General features: G+C 38.8%; 3 protein-coding genes, 1 long non-coding RNA gene and 1 pseudogene across 4 annotated transcripts; 4 read left to right on the top strand and 1 right to left on the bottom strand.

Annotated features, from left to right (window-relative positions):
- Nucleotides 1-378: 378 nt before the first annotated feature.
- LOC121807483 (probable ATP synthase 24 kDa subunit, mitochondrial) lies at nt 379-4,052 on the top strand. Its single transcript, XM_042207723.1, has 7 exons — nt 379-519; nt 723-822; nt 1,978-2,122; nt 2,710-2,820; nt 3,189-3,335; nt 3,489-3,611; nt 3,709-4,052. The coding sequence occupies exons 1-7, from the start codon at nt 478-480 to the stop codon at nt 3,770-3,772; spliced, it is 732 nt and encodes a 243-aa protein (XP_042063657.1). The 5' UTR covers nt 379-477; the 3' UTR covers nt 3,773-4,052.
- Nucleotides 4,053-4,747: 695 nt separating this feature from the next.
- Nucleotides 4,748-7,804, top strand: LOC121809590 (uncharacterized protein At1g76660-like). Its single transcript, XM_042210311.1, has 4 exons — nt 4,748-4,901; nt 5,654-5,816; nt 5,959-7,129; nt 7,285-7,804. The coding sequence occupies exons 2-4, from the start codon at nt 5,763-5,765 to the stop codon at nt 7,488-7,490; spliced, it is 1,431 nt and encodes a 476-aa protein (XP_042066245.1). The 5' UTR covers nt 4,748-4,901; nt 5,654-5,762; the 3' UTR covers nt 7,491-7,804.
- A 2,575-nt stretch (nt 7,805-10,379) lies between these two features.
- Nucleotides 10,380-12,439, top strand: LOC121809510 (hypoxanthine-guanine phosphoribosyltransferase-like). Its single transcript, XM_042210177.1, has 3 exons — nt 10,380-10,758; nt 11,322-11,486; nt 12,054-12,439. The coding sequence occupies exons 1-3, from the start codon at nt 10,465-10,467 to the stop codon at nt 12,150-12,152; spliced, it is 558 nt and encodes a 185-aa protein (XP_042066111.1). The 5' UTR covers nt 10,380-10,464; the 3' UTR covers nt 12,153-12,439.
- A 455-nt stretch (nt 12,440-12,894) lies between these two features.
- LOC121806721 lies at nt 12,895-17,187 on the top strand (annotated as a pseudogene).
- A 1,011-nt stretch (nt 17,188-18,198) lies between these two features.
- LOC121807221 lies at nt 18,199-18,936 on the bottom strand. Its single transcript, XR_006051772.1, has 3 exons — nt 18,744-18,936; nt 18,538-18,650; nt 18,199-18,456 (listed from the first exon to the last, which is right to left on the bottom strand). It is a non-coding gene; the product is annotated as an uncharacterized LOC121807221 (long non-coding RNA).
- Nucleotides 18,937-20,046: the final 1,110 nt, after the last annotated feature.

Here is a 20,046-nt window from a genome sequence, read left to right as displayed (position 1 = left end):
TTAGTGTAGTTTTGTAAACTACTGCAATTTTTTTGGGAGAAATACATGTATTATATAGGGTCTTGATCCTCTAAGAGCAGCCCTTAATTTGAGAGCTAATAACCATTTTCAAGCATTCGATCACACAATATAAAGGGTCTTGATTTCCTAGCGTTCTTGATTCTAATAATTTATGAAATGATATTAAAATTTGTATACAACTCACAGCAACCTTCATCATCATAGATTCATAGTGTATTATTGAAATTGTTCTAAATTTTAGATATAGCCCACTAAGATTCGGGCCCATAAGAGAAGCCCAGATCAGGAGAGGCAACTTAAACGACACCGTTTCATCTCATCACTGTCTTTCTTCCGAGATTTCCATTTCTGCCCTTCTACCAGAATAAACTAGGTCAATTTCCAAGCTAATCTCTCTCCAATTCCAAAAATCGAACAAACTCATCTCCGTTGTGAATTGCTTCTTCCAATCCCAAAATGGCTCTCGCCGCTCGTTCCCTCTCGAGATCCACTCGCCAGGTAATCCCTCTCTGATACACTCTACATTTCGTTCTATTGACCGGATCTGTGTGCAAGCTCATTTGAGTAAAATCGCAGCTCCAATCGTTGATTTTTTTTGTGGTGTTGTTATGATCGATGATTTCACCTCCTGTGAAATAGGATGATTGATTTTCGATGTCCTTTTAATTTTTTTTGCTGAATTTGTTTTTGTTTTTCTGCAGTTGTATGCGGGGCAAAGTGTTCTCCGTTCGGAGTATGCTATTCCGGCGCGTTCCTTTGCTAAAGGAGCTGGCGGCGCTCCTGCCTCATTGAAGGGCGATGGTGGGTTTCTAATTTTTGTCTTTCACTCTCTCGTGCTATTGCTGGCTATTTTATTCTAATTTTGGGGGTCAATTAGTGGGTTCGATGCTGATGATGACGATAAAAGTCTCCTGTTATTGAGGTAGAGTACGATGGGATAGAGTAATGTATCACTCTCTGAAATGATTAGGGTGATCAGCCAAGAGGATGAATGGGAAAACACGTATTTTTAGTGGTTAGCTTTGCTGGGTGGTGTGTCGGAATAGGGTACCAAACTATCCGGGGGTTTTATTAATTTGAGTTTGACGAATTCCTTTCTGCAAAGGGACATATAGCGATGTTGAATGGGTGTTCTTGTGGCTCATAAAGCAACCAAGAGACCTCATTAAAGTAAATAGTGCAGATTTTTTTGGATAACATTACTATCAAAATGTGCATGAAAATATAATTAGTAAATCACTGTTGGGGACGCCAGGTAGGCAGACCAATAGTCCCCCCTGTTGTACTTGTGTCGGGCTTATCAATTGTTTTATGGAACATCCAATTCATCGCGTGTTGTGATACACTTACTAGTTGTGTGCATTGTAGCAAAATATTGTCTTCTTTTGGTTATCTTTATAAAAAATTGCAACTTCAAATAGTCTCATGACCTTAGATGTCCTTACAGATTTTGATGTCTCATGTTTATACTCACATGTTACATCTATGATATTAGTACATTTTCAAAAGGTTTCCTATCTCACTATGGATTCATCTGACAGCGTTTCCAGTTTCAAATTCTGACTGTATATGGTATATCATCTGTGATTATATCGGGGATCAGCATTTACCAATCATATTTCAAATGGAAATTTCTAGCTATCAAATTTACTTTATTTGTGCCAGTTTTCAAGGATTTCTTAGTTCTTGATTCAACTTTTAGATATACTTTTCAAGTTATTGTCTTGTGGTATTCTTCGATTTTGCTTCTACAAATTTATATGTTTGCTGGATGATGACGGATTGCCTATTTTATTGTGATTTAGTCACTAATTGTTGATAGGCAGTACTATCTTGTTCTCTATGCATGTACTTTTAGGTGCATATGATATTTATAGTTGTCAGGACTCCGGTTACTGGATACTTGTTGTCTCTCATATATATGAGTTTCTGACTGTTGCGTATTTTTCTGCAAAGAGATGTTGAAGGGTATATTTCTTGACGTTAAGAAGAAATTCGAGACAGCCATAGGGATCTTAAGGAAAGAGAAGATCACCATTGCTCCTGAAGATCCTGCTGCTGTGACCCAGTATGCCAAAGTCATGCAGACTATAAGAGAAAAGTGAGAGCTTCTTACAGTGACTCTTTGCTTTCTTGGACAATTTCAAATTACTTTAATGCCCTTGCATTTTTTACCCTATATATTATATTGCTTTTCCTATAGTGGGACATAACTTTGATAATTCATTTACCATGGAATCCATGTGATTGTGAATTGTGATTAAGTCCCAGTGTTTTTTTTAATCTCAGTCTTAATTTTTAAGTTTTAATTGGTAGCTAGTCTCAATTGGTGATCCCTCGTAATTAGCCCTTTTTTATTGGAATGTGTTGTTCGCACAAACTGAAGAATATATATTAGGAATTCTACTAACTATTGTTTGAGCTAGCCAGGCATCGAAAATATATTTTGAATCAAAGACAAATATGGAGATTATGGAGTAGTACTATTTAATATTTCACCAATCACCATATAATTGCAACACTATATTGCATAGCAGACTCCATATGCCCTCCCTTTCTTTTCCTATTCCATTTACTTTTTTCATTAAAGTTTCCTAAAATCATTTAGAATGTAACACATCTTCAGTCTATTTCTCTCTGATCATATGATATTGTACTTTTGTTTATTGATGTGCATACTACCTGCAGGGCTGATCTTTTTTCTGAGTCACAGAGGATCAAGCACACAATTGATTCACGAACACAAGACATTTCTGATGTTCGATCCTACTTGCTAGCCGTGAAGGATATAAGGGTGAAGTATGTTTATACGCTAATTTTCTTCCTATGTATCCTTTCAATTATTTATCTTTTCTTCTGAGTTTGTGGATGATTTTGTCTACAATTCTTTTATGTTTCATTTTCTCCCTACATTGTTGTTTATATGGAACTTACTCCTGATACATGCTACTATATGTAATTTTACTTCTTTGATTTTTTTAACCTTGACTATTACGGGCTCATTAACTATAATATATCTTGTTGAATCTTGGAATTATTTTATCAGGATTTGCTTTTCTTACAATATTAATTTTGTTAAAGGAAAATGTGGTGTGAATGTATTGTTAAATGTTTAGCATTCAACTGAGCTGCTCTGGTTGCTCATTTTCTCAAGTTACTTTTGGTAGGAGAGGCCTTATTGATGATCTAGGCGCGGAGACTATGATGATGGATGCACTGAACAACGTTGAGAAGGAACTGAAGAAACCTCTCCTGAGAAACGACAAAAAGGGGATGGGCCTGCTGAAGGCAGAATTTGACAAGGTCAACCAAAAGTAAGCTCCACGAATAAAATTAGCATTCATGAAGAAACCTGCAAATGCTTTTGCCTCCTTGTTTACAGCATCTGAAAAGCATGATAGATGCTGCAAGTATCAGTTCCGGGCTTTTCCTTTTGGTGTTTTACTTATTAACTTGTCATCATGTAGGCTTGGCATTCGCAAAGAAGATCTGCCCAAACTTGAGGAGCAGTTAGAACTTAAACTTGCGAAAGCCCAACTTGAAGAGCTGAAGAAAGATGCTCTTGAAGCAATGGAAACTCAGAAGAAACGGTACGCCTTTTAGCCTTTTCCTTACATGCAACATGATGAGTATTTCTGTTGAGAAATTGAATTCGAGCAAATCTCTTTCCCTTCCAACTTATTGCAGGGAAGAGTTCAAGGACGAAGAAATGCCCGAAGTGAAGTCACTAGACATCAGAAACTTCCTCTAGACTGAAATTTGCCCCTATTGTTTTTGCGTTATTCTCTCTTGGGCAATCTCCTATTTGGGAGATTTTTTCTGCTGTCTGATTGAAGAGGAACAGACATAACAAGTCCAGCCTTGGTTTAATAATATAGTATGTCAGGAATTTTCTCAGACATACATTGAAAAAGTGTGTTATCGATGCTCATGTTTCTTGTTTAGTTCATCTTGTCTTGAAACAAACAGTGGCTGTGCTGTATTGAGCTTTAATAGTTATCAAATTAATGAATTGACAGAGTTATCGAACATATACTATTCATTATAACTGCGTCCCCATCTTTGCATAAATTAATTCTACTATTTCCAACCCTCCAAAATTATTTTTACTATATGATAGAATAAAACCTCTACAAAGGAATACTCTAATGAGGAACAAAAATTCATGATCCCAATTCTGATAGTTATAAATATGATAAAATAGTAAAATTATCGTAATTCATGGAGTATTTTTAAGGTCACTCGTCACGCCTTAACGAAATACATCTCCATTTTAGGTGTAAATATGAATAATTAACTACTATATATTTATATACACTAGTTGAATTAAATGATTCAATTTGATAATTTGTATGCATGTAATAAATGCATCTATGGATCTGATAAGTATTCATCATAAAATCTTTCAATCAAAATCCATCTGATTTAAATACGAGGCCTTTGGTAGGACAAATGAACGATCTCTTTCATGATTAATAATAATATACGACATATTTCTTATTTGGCATAATTCTTTTTTTTAAAAAATTGTATTTGATACTTGTATAATGAAGTAGAGAGAACAAAAAAGTAATTAATACTCTTGTTTTATAAAAACATATTTTGAATGAGATATTGCAAAAGTGAAAATGGAACAAAAATGAGATTGAGACACCGTTCTGTTTCCGATTTCGGTATAATATTATCCAAAAAGAGAGACAAAAAGTGACAGGAAAATAATAAAAAGAAAAAAATAAAAAAAAACGCTTTAATGAATCAACGATCCAAATAGAAGTGATCAGATCTTAGGCCTTTGCTCCATCTCTCTCTTCTTTATCACTCAACTTCTGTGGATCTTCGCGCTCTTTCTTCCCTCCTACCACCCGAACTGCTTCTCTCAGGTAACGAACGCACGCCATTTTTGCAGTTGCTTTTTTAAGCCGTGTGGCCTCTTCCTTTTTCTGTTATTTGTGATTTTGTAGCTATTTTGCTTGCTAGGTTTTCGCAATATTACAATTTGTAGTTTATTGTGTATTCTAAGGTTATTTCGTGTGCGTGGAGCTGGTTGATTTGCTAATATTATTAAATCACCTTGTTTCATTCTCCGCGTTTTCATGTGTTTGTTTTCCAAGGGTTGTTGAATAAGAGCACAGTAGCTTCCGACTTCAGTCAGCACTTTCCTTTCTTATTTTAGGGTCATTTTCTTGTTTGTTAGGAACAAGATTTTCTTTTTAATATCAGTTGGATTGGAATATTATTATCTTGATGAAGAGAACTCAATGACTTGTGTGCAAAATTGTCAAACTAGAAAAAAGCTTGACCTGTGTGGAAAAAAAAATCAATTTTGAACATGATACCTAATTATGCTTATCTATTGCATATGGATTTTTCCAGTGCATGCAATTGAATAGGATTAAGGAAGCAAAATTATCTTCTTTTAACTTGTCCTTGCTTGAAGGTTTTTTAAGATCTTGTAATTTCATAGAATTTCCTAAGCCTGTCATAAGGCATTTATCGCAGCTGAATTATAGGCACTTCAACCCCAATTCTCTGGGTATGCTTGTTAGAATGTCTGAGGTGTCTTGGCATCAATTCCACTAAATCTGGTTTCTTGAACTTGTTCTTACAAATGAAATTTCTGTTCAACTAACAGGTGGCTAGTTAGTTATAATCTTCGATTGAATTGCGAGTGAGCCAGACTCGTCACTGGATAAGAAGAGTACACAGATTTTGGTGTGCAGTCCTCTAGTGAATAGCTTGTTATGGCATCAGTGCAGAACAGGTTTCTGCAGCCACAGCAATCTCCGTCACCTCGGGTATGTTGATTATGTGAAACAATAGGTCTATTTTATATAAGTCTCAGCTATTCTTGAAGTATATTCAGCTGATTTATGTATTGTCCATCAACAACACTTGTTTGAATGGATGTTTGATGTTACTGATAAATTATATTGGCAGCGGAAAAGATGGGCAGGTTGTTTGGTTGGACTGTCTTGTTTCCGCACACAAAAAGGTGGAAAGCGTATTGTTCCTGCATCACGCATCCCTGATGCCAATTCTATATCAAATCAGCCGAATGGGCCTCAAGGTGGTGGAATGGCCAATCAGGCTACTGGTGTTGCTTTGTCTCTTTTAGCTCCACCATCCTCACCGGCTTCATTCTCGAATTCTGGACTCCCGTCAACAGCTCAGTCGCCCAACTGCTTCTTGTCTGCTAATTCACCCAGAGCTCCTTCATCTAATATGTTCGTCACTGGTCCATATGCTCACGACACTCGACTGGTATCTCCTCCTGTATTCTCGACTTTCACAACTGAACCATCAACAGCTCCTTTAACTCCTCCACCAGAGCAGGCGCATTTGACAACTCCATCTTCACCAGATGTGCCTTACGCGCATTTCCTTTCATCATCTGCGAAATTCAAAACCACTGATAAGAACGGCTACCCTACTGCAAATGATCTTCAATCAACATATTTACTCTATCCAGGAAGTCCTGCAAGTACGCTGAGATCCCCTGTTTCAAGAGCCTCTGGTGATTGCTTATCATCATCCTTTAATGAAAGGGAATTCCCTTCTCGGTGGGAACCCTCTATTCCTTCAGAAGGGTCTCCGTATGCAAAGTCTGACTCAGGCTTGTTTGTTGGTGCCCAGGCACCTGGAGCCTCCAAGTCACGTCAAGATTCCAATTTCTTCTGCCCCGAGACGTTTGCACAGTTCTACCTTGACCATTCATCCTTTTCTAATTCTGGTGGTAGGCTAAGTATTTCCAAGGAATCTGATGCTTATCCAAATGGTGGAAATGGATACCAGAACCGTCAGAACAAAATTTGCAAACCAGATGCTGAGGAACTCGAAGCTTATAGAGCATCTTTTGGGTTTAGTGCAGATGAAATCATCACCACAACTAATTATGTTGAGATCTCTGATGTGTCAGAAGACTCCTTTAGCATAACACCTTTTGCTTCCAATCAGCCTATTGAGGAGGAACGTATAACAACTCCTCCCAGGAAAGAGGTATTCGAAACCAAAAAGAGGGAAGAACATTTTCCTTGCCCACAGCTCAGTAAAGTACGACTGAATCGTTCTAGCAGCGTGCATACTGGAGGCTCGTATAATCATGTTGAAGGTGAATTATGAGTTTCTCATTTACGTAATCTTCTTACTGTGATTTAAACTGGTTTAAAGTTCTGCAAATGATTGAATCTGCTCACAGATTCTTGTCATCTCCATCCTCCTCGTATCTCTTTGCCTGAAAATGGCTTTGCTTTGCTCATGTCTCAGATGAATTACCACAGAGGCGACTAGGAGATACTGCACGAAGCTTCCACAGTAACCACACATCAAGCCACGGAAACAGCACATTCTCTAAGATGGGTGCTTCCAGAATCAGGCGCAAGTATCAGTTTGGCGCATCAAATTCTGATGCAGAGATTGAATACAGGAGAGTGTCGAGCATGAGAGAAGGGCGCTACCGGAGAGTGAGCTAAGATTACACTGGCTTCCCCGCCACTAGCAGCTATGAGGAACTTTTGTTGGGGGTTCCTCAGTCCGACACATGCGTGTCGTCTGTGGTATAATGAGCCTCCTAGTGAGGGTATGTTTCTCATGAAAATGCTGGGAATGGATCAACTGAGGATGAGTTTAGAGCAAAGTGGAAGATGAGACCTTTTGTATGTAAATGTTTAAACTTGTGCATGATTGTAAAAAATGGAAGTAGTGGCTTTAAATATAACTGTGTGATTGATATGTACAAAATGTTTATTCAGTGATATACAGTTTAGATTTCTAGTGGTTCGACCTATTTCTAGTGGCAAATATATTCAAGTAACTTATTTTAAAAAGAATATGATCTCATTTTTCATGTTTGCCACCTTCAAAATATACTACTATGAGATAAAAAAAAATGGGCTGCTAAAATGTGATAAGCAAATTTCATATGTTTTTATCCCTCTTCTGTTTATATGAAAGTTTACAACTAAAAAGAACACATCATTAAAGGAAAGTTAACTCAGGAAAAACTACAAATTGCAAAGAACAATTAATAGTAACAGTGTAACTGTTTAAGAGAGAATTGAAATTGAAATTCCAGACTCTGTTTTCTGTGGGTCTTTCTTATTGTTGTTTTTTCATTTATATCTTTTCTCTTATTTATTTTGTGTGCGCTTTTCTCATTTTTTTATATTTATGTACGTATTGTATCAAATTAGTTTTTAATTATACAATTTGAGAATTTAATTATGTAAGGCTGATACTAATCTTTTTATCCGCGAATATGTGTTTCATATTTATTTTCAATTAGTGAGGTGTCGTTATATATTCTAGCTTTTACTATATTTAGTAAGTCATGTATTCCGCGTGGTAAAACTAAGAGCATCCACAACCGTGCTCTTGCCAGCGGCACGGTTGTGGGCCCGGGCGGTACTATTCATGCTTGCTCTCTGGCAAGAGCACAACGCCCACAACTGTGCTCTTCCGCAAGGACGAGCACAATTAATATAAAATTCAATTACACAAAAACATTTTCATAATACTAAAATTCATTAAAAAAACCACAATAAAAATAACAAATTACAAATAAAATAAAAAGACATAATTAAAATCCTAAAAATTAAAAATTACATAATTAAAATACTAAAAATTAAAAATTACATAATTAAACTCCTAAAAATTAAAAATTACATAATTATTGGCTAATATAACCCGAGGAAGACTACGCATCCGGCGGCACCAACCCCAATTGTTTTTGGAGACCCAATATCATGGACTCGTGCGTTTGAAGTTGCGTGGGGGTCATAGTTGACCTATCGGCCATATTGAGTTGGGCCAAAAGGGCCCACAACGAGTTGTTCGGGGGTGGAGGTGGAACATAGGGTGCGGGTTTGGGAGCAGGGGCAGATGGAGTCGCGGCGCGACGTCGTTCGGCCGCCGCCTTCTTCCTACCTTGCGGTCGGCGTCGGGAACCGCTTGGTTGGGCATCGGGGCTACCCAAGTTAGCTTCGGCGAGTTGGCTAGCCACTTCTTCGCCGGCGTCGGATAGGGATGCCGACCGTGAGCGTTTGGAGGAGCCGCTAGAGGAGGATGTTATGCCTCCCTTATACTTCGGGTGCGTCCGCGTCTCCTGCCAAACGTTAAGATATTTGAACGACTTACCGTTCATGGATTGGTAGGTGCTCAGCGAGGCGGTGATGATGTCGACCTCGCTTCGGCCGCTCCCGGCATTCCGGGACTCCTGGATGAAATAGCCGTTGAACTTGCCAATTTCTTCGTTGGCTCGGCCGATGCAGTTGCGCACCATACTCTCGTTGCGCTCGATCGTTCCCGGCGGCCGGTGTGCATTGTACCGGCTAGAGACGCGCCACCAAAAGTGATCGCCGGATTGGTTCGTTCCAACCACCGCATCTTCGGAGATTTCCAAGTACGCCTTGAACAATCTTTCCATCTCCGCCGGTGAGTACGGTGTGCGGACACCGGCGCGAGATGGAGGATTCGGCATTTGGGAAGGGGCGCGAGGCCTAGGCTCCGGTGTCCACCCGTAGCGCCCATCGGAGGCACCTTGATCGTCGATTGGGTATGGCCGGTAGCCACTCGGAACGCCCGAATCTTGGGTGAGAGGAGGGGCCGAATATTCCGTTTCCGGACTATGAAACGGTTGCGAACCGAACCATTCGGGGTTCCAACCGTGAGAGCCGCTTGGGTTGTCGTCGTTACCGGACATAGTGGTGTTGTAGGGTGTGAGAGGAAGATGAAAATGGATATGAGAGATTGATGATGAGAATTGTGTAGTGAAAGTGTGAATTTTTTGGAGTGAAATTGGGGGTATTTATAGATGAAAGTGTGTATTTTTGGGGTAAAAAAAATAAAAAAAAATTTAAAAAGTGGGGAAAAACGGTTATAAACGGATATAATTTTTTGGGGAAGTGAAATTTTTTTTTTTTATTTTTTATCGATTTTTTTAATAAAAATCCGATTTTTTTAAAAAAAAAAATAAAAAAATGTTTGAAACCAACGGCTATGCCGTTGGCGAATGGGAGACCACCACGTGTGCGTCCGCTGGCACGGACGTGCTCGATACATCGAGCAGCGCCGTGCCAGCGGCGCGGTTGCAGCGGTGGCGGTCCTTCGCCTTGCCGCTGGCACGGACGGCGGTGGCGCCAACCGCCTCCGCTGCGGATGCTCTAATCCTCATAAACATGACCTATATTCCATAAACTTTTTACATCTATATTCCTTCGCAATTTTTAAAATTCAAGCCAATTCAAAACAAACAGTATCTAACTCTCCTATTTAGTCAGTGATATATCAAAAATTCATTTATGGGACTCAATTATAAATAAAAAATTTCACTCTTACTTTCTTTGCAAGTCACTGAGAGTGAAAGCTATTAAAATATTGATAAGCAATTATTATTACGTTGAGTTTTGATTGATCACTTGATTAATTGCAGTCATTGGGTGAGTGGAAATGAACGACCACATTCAGAAAATTCTCTTCACGGAGCAACAAATATCGCAAAGGATTTCCGAACTTGCATCCACAATCACCGCCGATTTCAAAGCCAGCGACGTTGCTCCGGCGGTTGTCGCTGTCGCCACCGGAGCTTTTCTCTTCGTGGCTGACCTTGTGCGGAAGATTCATCTCCCTATCACCGTCGATTTCATCCGCGCCGAATCGTACGGCTCCGGCACCGTCTCCAATGGCCAGCCCGCCCTTTCATTCGGCTTGAAACTCGATGTTCGAGGGAAGCACGTTATTCTGGTTCGCGGTGGTGAAGTTTTTCCTGCTTTTTGTTTCTTGCCTTGATTGTGTTCGACGATTTTACCGACTGAGTATAGTCACGCCTGTTTTATGCGTGTCTGCTATCGTTGAATTCATGCTCTGTTTCATTGTGTGATTTGCTTTTGAGGAGGTTTTGATGATGTTTGGGCCAATTTTCAGTCGTTTGAATTCGCTACTATCATCTGGATTCGGAGTTTGTATGTGTTGGTTTGTGATTTTGTAGGGTTTTTGGTTCCTCCAATTGTGGTGATGAGCAGCATTGTCTCTGTTTGATGTTTTCTGAGATATTTTGTAATTCCTCCACGTTGTATGGTTTATAATGGAGGAGGTTTTGATGATGTTTGGTGCAATTTTCGTTGAATGGTTTACTTGCATCTGAATGGATTAAGATTTTGTAGGGTTCCTGGTTCCTCCAATGGTGGTGATTAGCAGCATTGTCTCTGTTTGTTGCTTTCTGACATGTTTTGTAAATCTTCTCTGATGTATGGTTTATGCTCTGCTTACTTAAAAAGTCTATTCCGATTGTTTCCCATGCTGCTTAGGTTGAGGATATTGTGGATACGGGGAACACGTTGTCATGTCTCATCGATTACATGAAAACGAAGGGTGCCTCTTCCGTGTCTGTTTGCACTCTTCTTGATAAACCAGCAAGGCGAAAGGTTCACTTTCAAGTTGTCGGTGAAGGGAAGTTTTACCGTGGCTTTGAGGTGATCTCTCTCCCTCTCTTATCTTCCTCCCTCAATACCACACCAGAGATTATGTATCAATCTTGAAGATGGATTCTTTACTTCATTTTCCTGATAAATAATTGATGCCTTCAACACAACGGTTAATTTCACCAATTCCTAGAACTTCATATTTCATTCTTGTGGTGATGTGAAATGTAACAAATGCATGATCTTATTTTTGGTAAATAGGAGCTAATACCAAACAGACTTTGTAGTTTCGTAGTTTATGATGTCATTTGCTACTCTGTCTTTTCTTTCGCAACATGTTAGGATCCAACTTAGCAAAACATCACAATTCATTAGTCAAGGACTCAGTTAAGCTAGCCTACCACCCTGCCTTCATTTGTTGCAATTCATATTCAAATAAGCTCTTCAAGATTAAGTTCACCCAATCCAATTTGAGGTATTAACTCTTGCAAGGGTGATGTATTTACCAGCATTGGATTGATTTGTGTTCGATAACTCAAATCAGTTGCTACTAATCTCATACGGAGTAACTTGCCTTGAATCATGATTTACTAAACATATGTTTTCATGTATTGGCAGTGCCCAGATGAGTTTGTTGTGGGCTATGGACTCGACTTCGCCGAGCAGTACCGAAACTTACCATATGTTGGCGTCTTGAAGCCTGAGATTTACAAGTGAGACATCATTTTCACTGTGAAGAAATGCAGCAGTGTGTAAGCGCTTTCAGTCAAATGCTTGAAGAAGCTTTGCAACAGTAGATTGCTCGGATATCTTTCAGGAACTCGATGCTGTAAAAATAAGTCTCAAGTTTAAATGTTTTTTTAGTACTCTTATGATTTTATTGATTCCAGCTATTTTTATTAATTTGATTGTCACGGTGCTGATAAATGAAGATATAGGAGTATATTTTGTATGAAGAATTATTATTATAGATATAAAATGCTATTCCCTCCGTTCCATAGTAATAGAGTCATTTTGTCATTTTGGTACGTTCCATATTAATCATTCATTTATCTTTTTAGTAAAAGTCAATACATTTTTCCACTCATACTTTACTCTCTCTTACTTTTTTCTCTCTTCATCTCTCCACCTTTTTCATTTTCCACTTTATTCTCCTTTTACTTAACTCACTTAATACAAATTTTATTTTTCCTCCGTGCTGAAAAGAAACGCCTCTATTTTAAAGGATTAGACCATCTATGATTACTCATTTTTTTTAAATCTGTATAAATCAAGCAACAAAAAATTTGAAAAGTTATTGTTTTTATTCCTTTTATTTTCACTATTAGGGCACTAGCAACCCGCTTTTCAGAAAAAAATTTGTCACATAAAAATTCTCCTCATTTTTGGATTACAGTAGAAATCAAACCTTATTGTTTATTTTAAAGGAAATAATATGGATTTTTTTAAAAATAAAAAAAGAAATCAATTTCTGCAGTTATCATCCTCATCTTCTTCCCTAAAACCCAAGACTAGGAAACTCATTCTACAAAAAGATCCGACCTTTACTATCCAATTCCGGAGCCCAAACCAGGAAATGGGCACTACTGCAAAAGCTCTCTCCACCTCTCTTCCCAAATGCCTCCATTTCCACCGCCCCCTTTGCTTCTCCCTACCATCACACCTTCACCTCCCTCCTCGCCGGCTCCTCCGCCCCCTTTGCACCGCCGCTGTTGAAGAGGCGGAATTTCTGTAGCCCGCGAAGCATTCAATTCTCCTCTAAAGACTGAGGCAGCGCCACCTCAAGGACTCTCCCCACCCTCCAAAGCCCACATCTCCGGCGCCGCCGCAGAAAGGGAGGCATGAGAGCGAGGGCTCGAGGAGGAAGAAGGGCCATGCGGTGGAAATGGCGTCGAGCTTTGGGGAGCTGGGCTTGAGCGAGGAAGTGATGGGGGCGTTGGGGGAAATGGGGATTACGGATCCGACTGAGATTCAGTGTATTGGGATTCCGGCGGTTCTTGATGGGAAAAGAGTGGTGTTGGGGTCCCACACTGGCTCCGGCAAGACTCTCGCTCAGGTTTAATCATCGATGGGATTTTTGGATTCATTGTTGTTGATCATTCTTTGAACTTGAGTTTTAAGTATGTTATCATTATGTTGTCTTTGTTTTCAATTTGTCTCAGTTCGTTGCTCATTTTTCTGAATCATGTTTGTGATTAAGAAATCCTAATTGGGTTTTAAGTAGGGGGGATGCACACAAGTTTTTGCCTTTTACCACTAGCATTTGTTGGATACTGGATAAAGGTATCTATCACTATGTACCAAAAGTTTTCTTTGAAGAAAAAGGTGGAACTTGATTAGTTATGCTAATGTGTTAATAGTGCCGAACTTGATTAGTTATACTAATGAGAATGCTCTTATCTTATTGAAACTCTGGAATTTTAGTACTGAAAGTTTGAAACACATTATTTTCATGTTGAATTCTAGTTGCTGAGACGGGACGAGGATTTGCACGGTATGCTGATGGAGCCCAGACGCCCACGGGCTGTTGTACTGTGCCCAACAAGGGAGCTATGTGAGCAGGTTAGTTTTTATGTTTCTCTTGTTAGTTGCTTAAAGATACGACCACTTGATTCAATCAATGAAGTTCAAATGCATGTGTAGGTGTTTCGTGTTTCCAAGTCCATTAGCCACCATGCACGATTCAGATCAACCATGGTAAGTGGCGGCGGGCGTTTAAAGCCTCAAGAAGATTCCTTGAACTACCCGATTGACATGGTTGTGGGGACCCCTGGCCGGGTTCTGCAACATATTGAAGAAGGCAATTTGGTTTATGGGGACATAAAATATTTGCTAAGTCAGCCTCCTCTCTCACTTTCGTTTTCGTATAAACAACTTCTATTGCCAAATCTTTTTATTCCTTGTCTTGTTGAAAGTTTTAGTCTCTTGATAGGTGTTGGATGAAGCTGACACCATGTTTGATCATGGATTTGGGCCTGACATCAGAAAATTTCTTGCTCCAATGAGGAGTCGTGCATCTAAACCTGATGGCCTAGGATTTCAAACAGTGTTGGTTACTGCAACAATGACAACGGTATGCTTACTAGGCTCGTGATCACATATATGCTTAACCTAATTTAGATATGAACTTTAATTCTCCAAATTTTGAAAGTTATTTTATTTTTGGCCTTTCTTCTGAATGTGATTGATTTCTTTTATTGCACTGCATCTTTTAGCATCCTTGATATTTTTTGGTAATGATTTTGCAAACTATCACTTCTAAAAGAATTTTAGTTAGTTTAATAAAAGAGAATTTAAACCATGTGTTTCCATAGCACCAAAGATGTTTTCAGGCCCTTCGGCTGTTTCTTGTACTTCCCATGAAGCTTTTTCAGTGCTCGTAGATAATTAACAAAACATTTCATTAATGAAGGCAGTGCAAAAGCTGGTTGATGAGGAATTTCAAGGAATTGCTCATCTACGTACTTCTTCACTCCATAAGAAGATTGCTTCTGCGCGCCATGATTTCGTCAAACTCTCAGGTTCCGGAAATAAGCTGGACGCCTTATTACAGGTGTAGATAAAGTTTGATAAGATGATATAAACAACAATTCTTAACTATTTCAACTCGGTTAATGTGGTTATGGAATCACAGGTTCTTGAGCCAAGTTTAGCAAAAGGAAACAGAGTAATGGTTTTCTGCAACACATTGAATTCCAGTCGAGCTGTGGATCACTTTTTATCTGAAAACCAAATCTCTACGGTCAATTACCACGGAGAGGTTCCAGCTGAACAGAGGTAAGACGAGATGTGATTGTCATTCTTATTTTGTAGCTGTCTAGGCATCTCATGATCACACTGACAAATGCAAAGCTTATGTGGAAATTTACAGATTCTCCCTTTGTAAGATTAAATACTTAAATTGACACCCTTTTTTGTTAGATTTTGACTTCTCTCCTGTCTAAGATGGTGTTATTGTATGCAATTAACGCAGGATTGAGAATCTGGACAAGTTTAAGAGCAACGATGGAGATTGCCCCACTTTAGTCTGCACAGATCTCGCTGCAAGGGGTTTGGACTTGGATGTTGACCATGTTATTATGTTTGACTTTCCCTCGAATTCTGTAAGCCAAAGTCTCTTACTGCCCCTCCTCCATGCACTGCTTTCCCATCTGATTCTTCTTGTTTTTTTAACCTTTTAGATCGATTATCTCCATCGTACTGGAAGAACTGCTCGTATGGGGGCAAAAGGTACTTTATAAGGCTTTACGGTATACAACCTTTGAAAATTTCCTGTTATGTGCTAAAGCTCTTGTTTCATTTCAGTGGTACAATCTCCTTCTCTCTTCTGAAACTTAACCTTACGAAAATTGGTCTTCTTCTTTGCACTCCTTAACGTGCAACTTCAACTGGACCCTTAATGGTGTCCTTGTGATGATAGGGAAGGTGACAACTGACAAGTTTGATCGCTAGAAAGAATATGATATTGGCCACCCGCATTGAGGAAGCAATATTGAAAAACGAGAGCTTGGAATCCCTCTCCGTTGACAGAATCAAAACGGATCTTGCCAGGACACACCTAAGTCAACAGAAGGGACAAAATGAGAAAAGGGAAATTGACATCCAGTTTGAAAAGAAAGGGTCAAGCTGCCTCGACAAAGCCATCTGAAGCTCGTGGCAAAACAGCATTTTCCAAGAAAAGCTCTTTCTCTGAATCTACAAAAGCTCCCGTCTTTTCCAAGCCCAAGAAGAAGGTGGTTAAGGTAGTCAGAACTTCAAATTCATCAGGATCTAGCAACTCAAGAAGTACGTCGTCTGGTGGGAGAAAACATCCAGGAGGAAGAAACAAAGATGGCTCTGGATCTACTTCAAAGTTAAACGTAGTTGGATTCAGGGGCCGGAGCAGTGTCAAGACTGCTTGATATCAAATTGAGGTTTATCAAAGGCAGTATGGTACCTTTTCTTGATGTATTATTGACTTTCTTTTAACCTTCTAAAATTAGATAGTTAGGTCTATTTCCACTCAAATATTTATACTTTCAATTTGCTGTGGAAAGGTAATATAAATATCCGTGGTGCACAATATACATTAGATTTTAGAGATTTGCAGGAAAAAAAAAATCTTGATTTACAAGAACAAGGTTTAAGCTTCTAGTTGTCTCTCGTCTCGTCTCAATCCTCTGGAAAAGAGCACCAGAAAAAGTATGCATCTCCATCATTTCCATGTAAGTGCAGGAAGAGCTCTGTGGTTCGTGGCAGGGGAGACAACGGTCCCTGTGGAGTCATATAAAATCACACCGGAGAAGTCGGGAAGCTGGCACTTTCCTCCCATCATTATATTCTTCTTCCACAGGGTGCCTTCACTGCTTGGCTCGGCATCTCCTAACTGGTAATCCATGATCTCTTCGTGGTTGAGTTGGATGATGGGATCTTGGTTTCCGTAGCCGTAGCAAGATTTCCAGTGCTTCCATCTCCTACGCGAGTGGCTGGCACACATGAATAGAGCCAATGCACACAGAATGAGACTACCAACTCCAAATCCCAGGTATGATTTGCTGAATTGCTGGTTCCTGAAGGTTATGTGTTGTCTAGCCATGATGATGAGTTAGTTTGTGCTAATTTAGGATTGGGGAAATGTGTGCTTATAGAGAGAGGTCAAGGAATTATGGGGTTGTTGAGTTTTGAGGATTTGTTATGTTGTATTGTGTGGTTTGGTTAGTTTTGTTTAATGGATTCAGCTTTTCACCTGCTTATGGATTCAGTGAATTATGACCATAGGAGATCTATATATATAATTATTATTTAAAAAATCGTTAAATTGTGAATAATCAGTAATATTTTGAAGTTGATAATGATTAATAATTAATTTGGAGAAATATTAGTGTTTGGACAATAGGGGTCATCTTTTATTGGTTATAGCATCATAATCTAAACTCAAGACCAAATCTCCATCATTAGATTTCAAAATGAGTGGATGATATTAAATCTTACGAATTTCAATAAATAGTAGATAAAATATCAACAAAATGGTAAGATCGTCATTCTATTATCATATCATATTTTTCGTGTTTTTTTATATCAGTATAGTGTATTACAAATATCAACACAATGACATGAATATTTCAACACAAGTATACAAAAATATCAACACAGTTTTGTTGAGATTTTACGTACATTATATTGAGATTTTTGATGTATTTGTTAATAAAAATTTGTTTATCAATATATACGAAAACTGAAATAAAAATCATCAAATTCCATCATCCGAACATCGTCGTAACATATGCAATTGAGATCTCTTTAGAATCCTTATAAAATTACCTTTAAAATGATATATTTTTTGCGAAAGAATAATTTAAATCGAGTGAGTTACGTAAATTTAAAGTTTTGGGATAATTTTAATAAGAGAGAATTCACATTAATACCCATTAATTTTATTTAATAATCATTTAAATTTAAAATATAATCTACTTTGGCATTATATCAACCACATCTAATGGTTAAAAATTGATCTTAATTTTGAATTGCTAATTAGCAATTGATCACATTCCTAGACAATAGTATTCAAGTATTTCTATTTTCTCCAATAAATTAAGGTCAAACATATTTATGCTTTTTTTCGATCGATTTATCTCGTTTCAAGTTAAATGTTCTTAATTCATCACGGAGTATTTGAAACTTCACTAGCAACAAATTTTTTGCAAAAATCCTTTATGATGGAATTTCAATCCAAACAAAGTATATACTCCCTCCGTTCCACGAATAAAATAATCACTCCCAGATGTATGCTTTGATCACAACACCATAACAGGATGACATCTTTTGCAAAAATGCATCCAAAGCAAAATACTACACCAAGTTTACATTTATTTTCAGGAAAACAGAGTAAACTCTAGGAAGCTTGGGCGATAGTAAGAATAGTTTGTCCCAAAAGTGCAAACCAATTATTCTAGTAATAGAAGAGTAAAAAGTTTCACCTTGACTCTCAGCTCCCTCATGGGGTGGGGTGTTAGCATTGCCTAATTGAGGTAACAATTGGTCCCTTCACCAAAAAATCCAGCCAAATGCTCGTCAGTAACTTCTCCCAAAGAACCAAAATGGAAATGAAGCATAGAATGCATACCTGCATATGCCACAGACCACTATTTGATCGCCTTCATGAAGCATGCCGTTTACTAATACCACATCAATTGTGGTCCCATGTCCTTCAACCACTTTAACCTCCTAAACAGTACACTGGCAAAGTTTGAGAGTAAATGATGAGAATTTTCATTAGAGTATCTTCCTTGTTCTAAAGCAGCATCAGGTCAGGGAATTCCGGGAACAAACCTGCAGTTTCTCGTTGTATGTAAGTCTTTTAATCATTGTCTTCGGAGCCCACTGGACCAGCAGTAACAGTAAATCTGGGATGCCCTCGCCGCTGTTTTCCAATGACCAACAAGTCAGAAATGGCATACACTTATAGCCTTGTGAGAGAGAGAAATCAAGAAATAGTAACAAAGCCGTTATTAGAAAAACCTTATGGCGCTTGTTGGTACAATGTTATACGTGTCCTCCATTTCCTTGTTCTTATAATACAACTCAGTATTGAGGCCCTGCTCCTTAAACTGAGTGATAATCTACAACAAAAAATCCGCAATCAGACATGAACAAAATTGGTGCTGAGACAGTGAAACCTACAAGATAGGGTAAGAGATAAGTATGCCTGAGTTAGCCTCGCGTTAAATTCCATCGTAACATCTTTTGATTGTTGCCTGATTGCCATTCCTATTGGTGCATTACGACATGTCGTCCACCCATTAAGTCTGTCCACCTATATTTCCAAACAGAAAATACTAAATGAAAACAGCATGGTGTTGCATGCATTAATATAAACATGCATGCAACGTAAGCAAGGGACATGCGCATGCAATATTGTGTTAGTTGATGACATGGCGTTAGTTAGGAAATGCATCAGCCAATAAGAAGAGAGCAGTGACGTGTTGCTAGCCAATGAGAAGGAAGCGAGCTAAGATGCAGTGAGTATAAATAGCCGTAGTTGTTCTTCTTTTGAATTGTCGTGAATATTGTGAGTTGTATGTTTGTTAAGCTCCGATCGTGGATCGCGAGCTCCTCTTTGCTTCTTATTCGATTGTAGAACATTATCATTGTTAATGCAATCCATTCTATTGATCATTCAAGTGTTGAGATCGGCGTTTTATCGCTGAGTTCGGCAACGCCGAACTAAGAGAGGAAGACCGAGAAGAGGTCACTGAGCTCGGCAGTGACGAGCTAAGATAGGCCGACCGCGAAGAAGTCACGGAGTTCGGCAGCCGACCGCGAAGAAGTCATTGAGTTCGGCAGTGACGAGCTACGATAGGTCGATCGCGGCGTAAGATCGTAACAATTGGTATTCAGAGCAATCGATCTCCGGACGTCGGAACGGTGACTAGAGGCGCAGAAATGGAGAAGAAAATGATGGAGATGATGGAGCAGAAAATGCAGGAGATGCGAGAAGAGCATAAGATCGAAATTATGGAGCTGACACAATCAATTGCTGCAATTAACTTGCAAAATCGAAGGAATAAGGAAACAGAGACTGGTGAAGGTAGTAATAGAGGTAATCGGTATGAAAATGGAACTGATTGGGGAA

Source organism: Salvia splendens, chromosome 6, assembly GCF_004379255.2.
Source record: "Salvia splendens isolate huo1 chromosome 6, SspV2, whole genome shotgun sequence".
Classification (NCBI taxonomy): Eukaryota; Viridiplantae; Streptophyta; class Magnoliopsida; order Lamiales; family Lamiaceae; genus Salvia; species Salvia splendens.
The sequence above is the reverse complement of the archived record's forward strand: the minus strand, read 5'-3'. Positions and strand labels throughout refer to the sequence as shown.

Coding starts and splice junctions, on each gene's coding strand:
- LOC121809510 (XM_042210177.1), top strand. CDS start 10,465: ATGAACGACCACATTCAGAAAATTCTCTTCACGGAGCAACAAATATCG. Junction 10,759..11,321: donor GAGGGAAGCACGTTATTCTG/GTTCGCGGTGGT, acceptor CATGCTGCTTAG/GTTGAGGATATTGTGGATAC. Junction 11,487..12,053: donor AGTTTTACCGTGGCTTTGAG/GTGATCTCTCTC, acceptor ATGTATTGGCAG/TGCCCAGATGAGTTTGTTGT.
- LOC121809590 (XM_042210311.1), top strand. CDS start 5,763: ATGGCATCAGTGCAGAACAGGTTTCTGCAGCCACAGCAATCTCCGTCA. Junction 5,817..5,958: donor AGCAATCTCCGTCACCTCGG/GTATGTTGATTA, acceptor TTATATTGGCAG/CGGAAAAGATGGGCAGGTTG. Junction 7,130..7,284: donor CTCGTATAATCATGTTGAAG/GTGAATTATGAG, acceptor CTCATGTCTCAG/ATGAATTACCACAGAGGCGA.
- LOC121807483 (XM_042207723.1), top strand. CDS start 478: ATGGCTCTCGCCGCTCGTTCCCTCTCGAGATCCACTCGCCAG. Junction 2,821..3,188: donor GTGAAGGATATAAGGGTGAA/GTATGTTTATAC, acceptor TACTTTTGGTAG/GAGAGGCCTTATTGATGATC. Junction 3,336..3,488: donor TTTGACAAGGTCAACCAAAA/GTAAGCTCCACG, acceptor GTCATCATGTAG/GCTTGGCATTCGCAAAGAAG.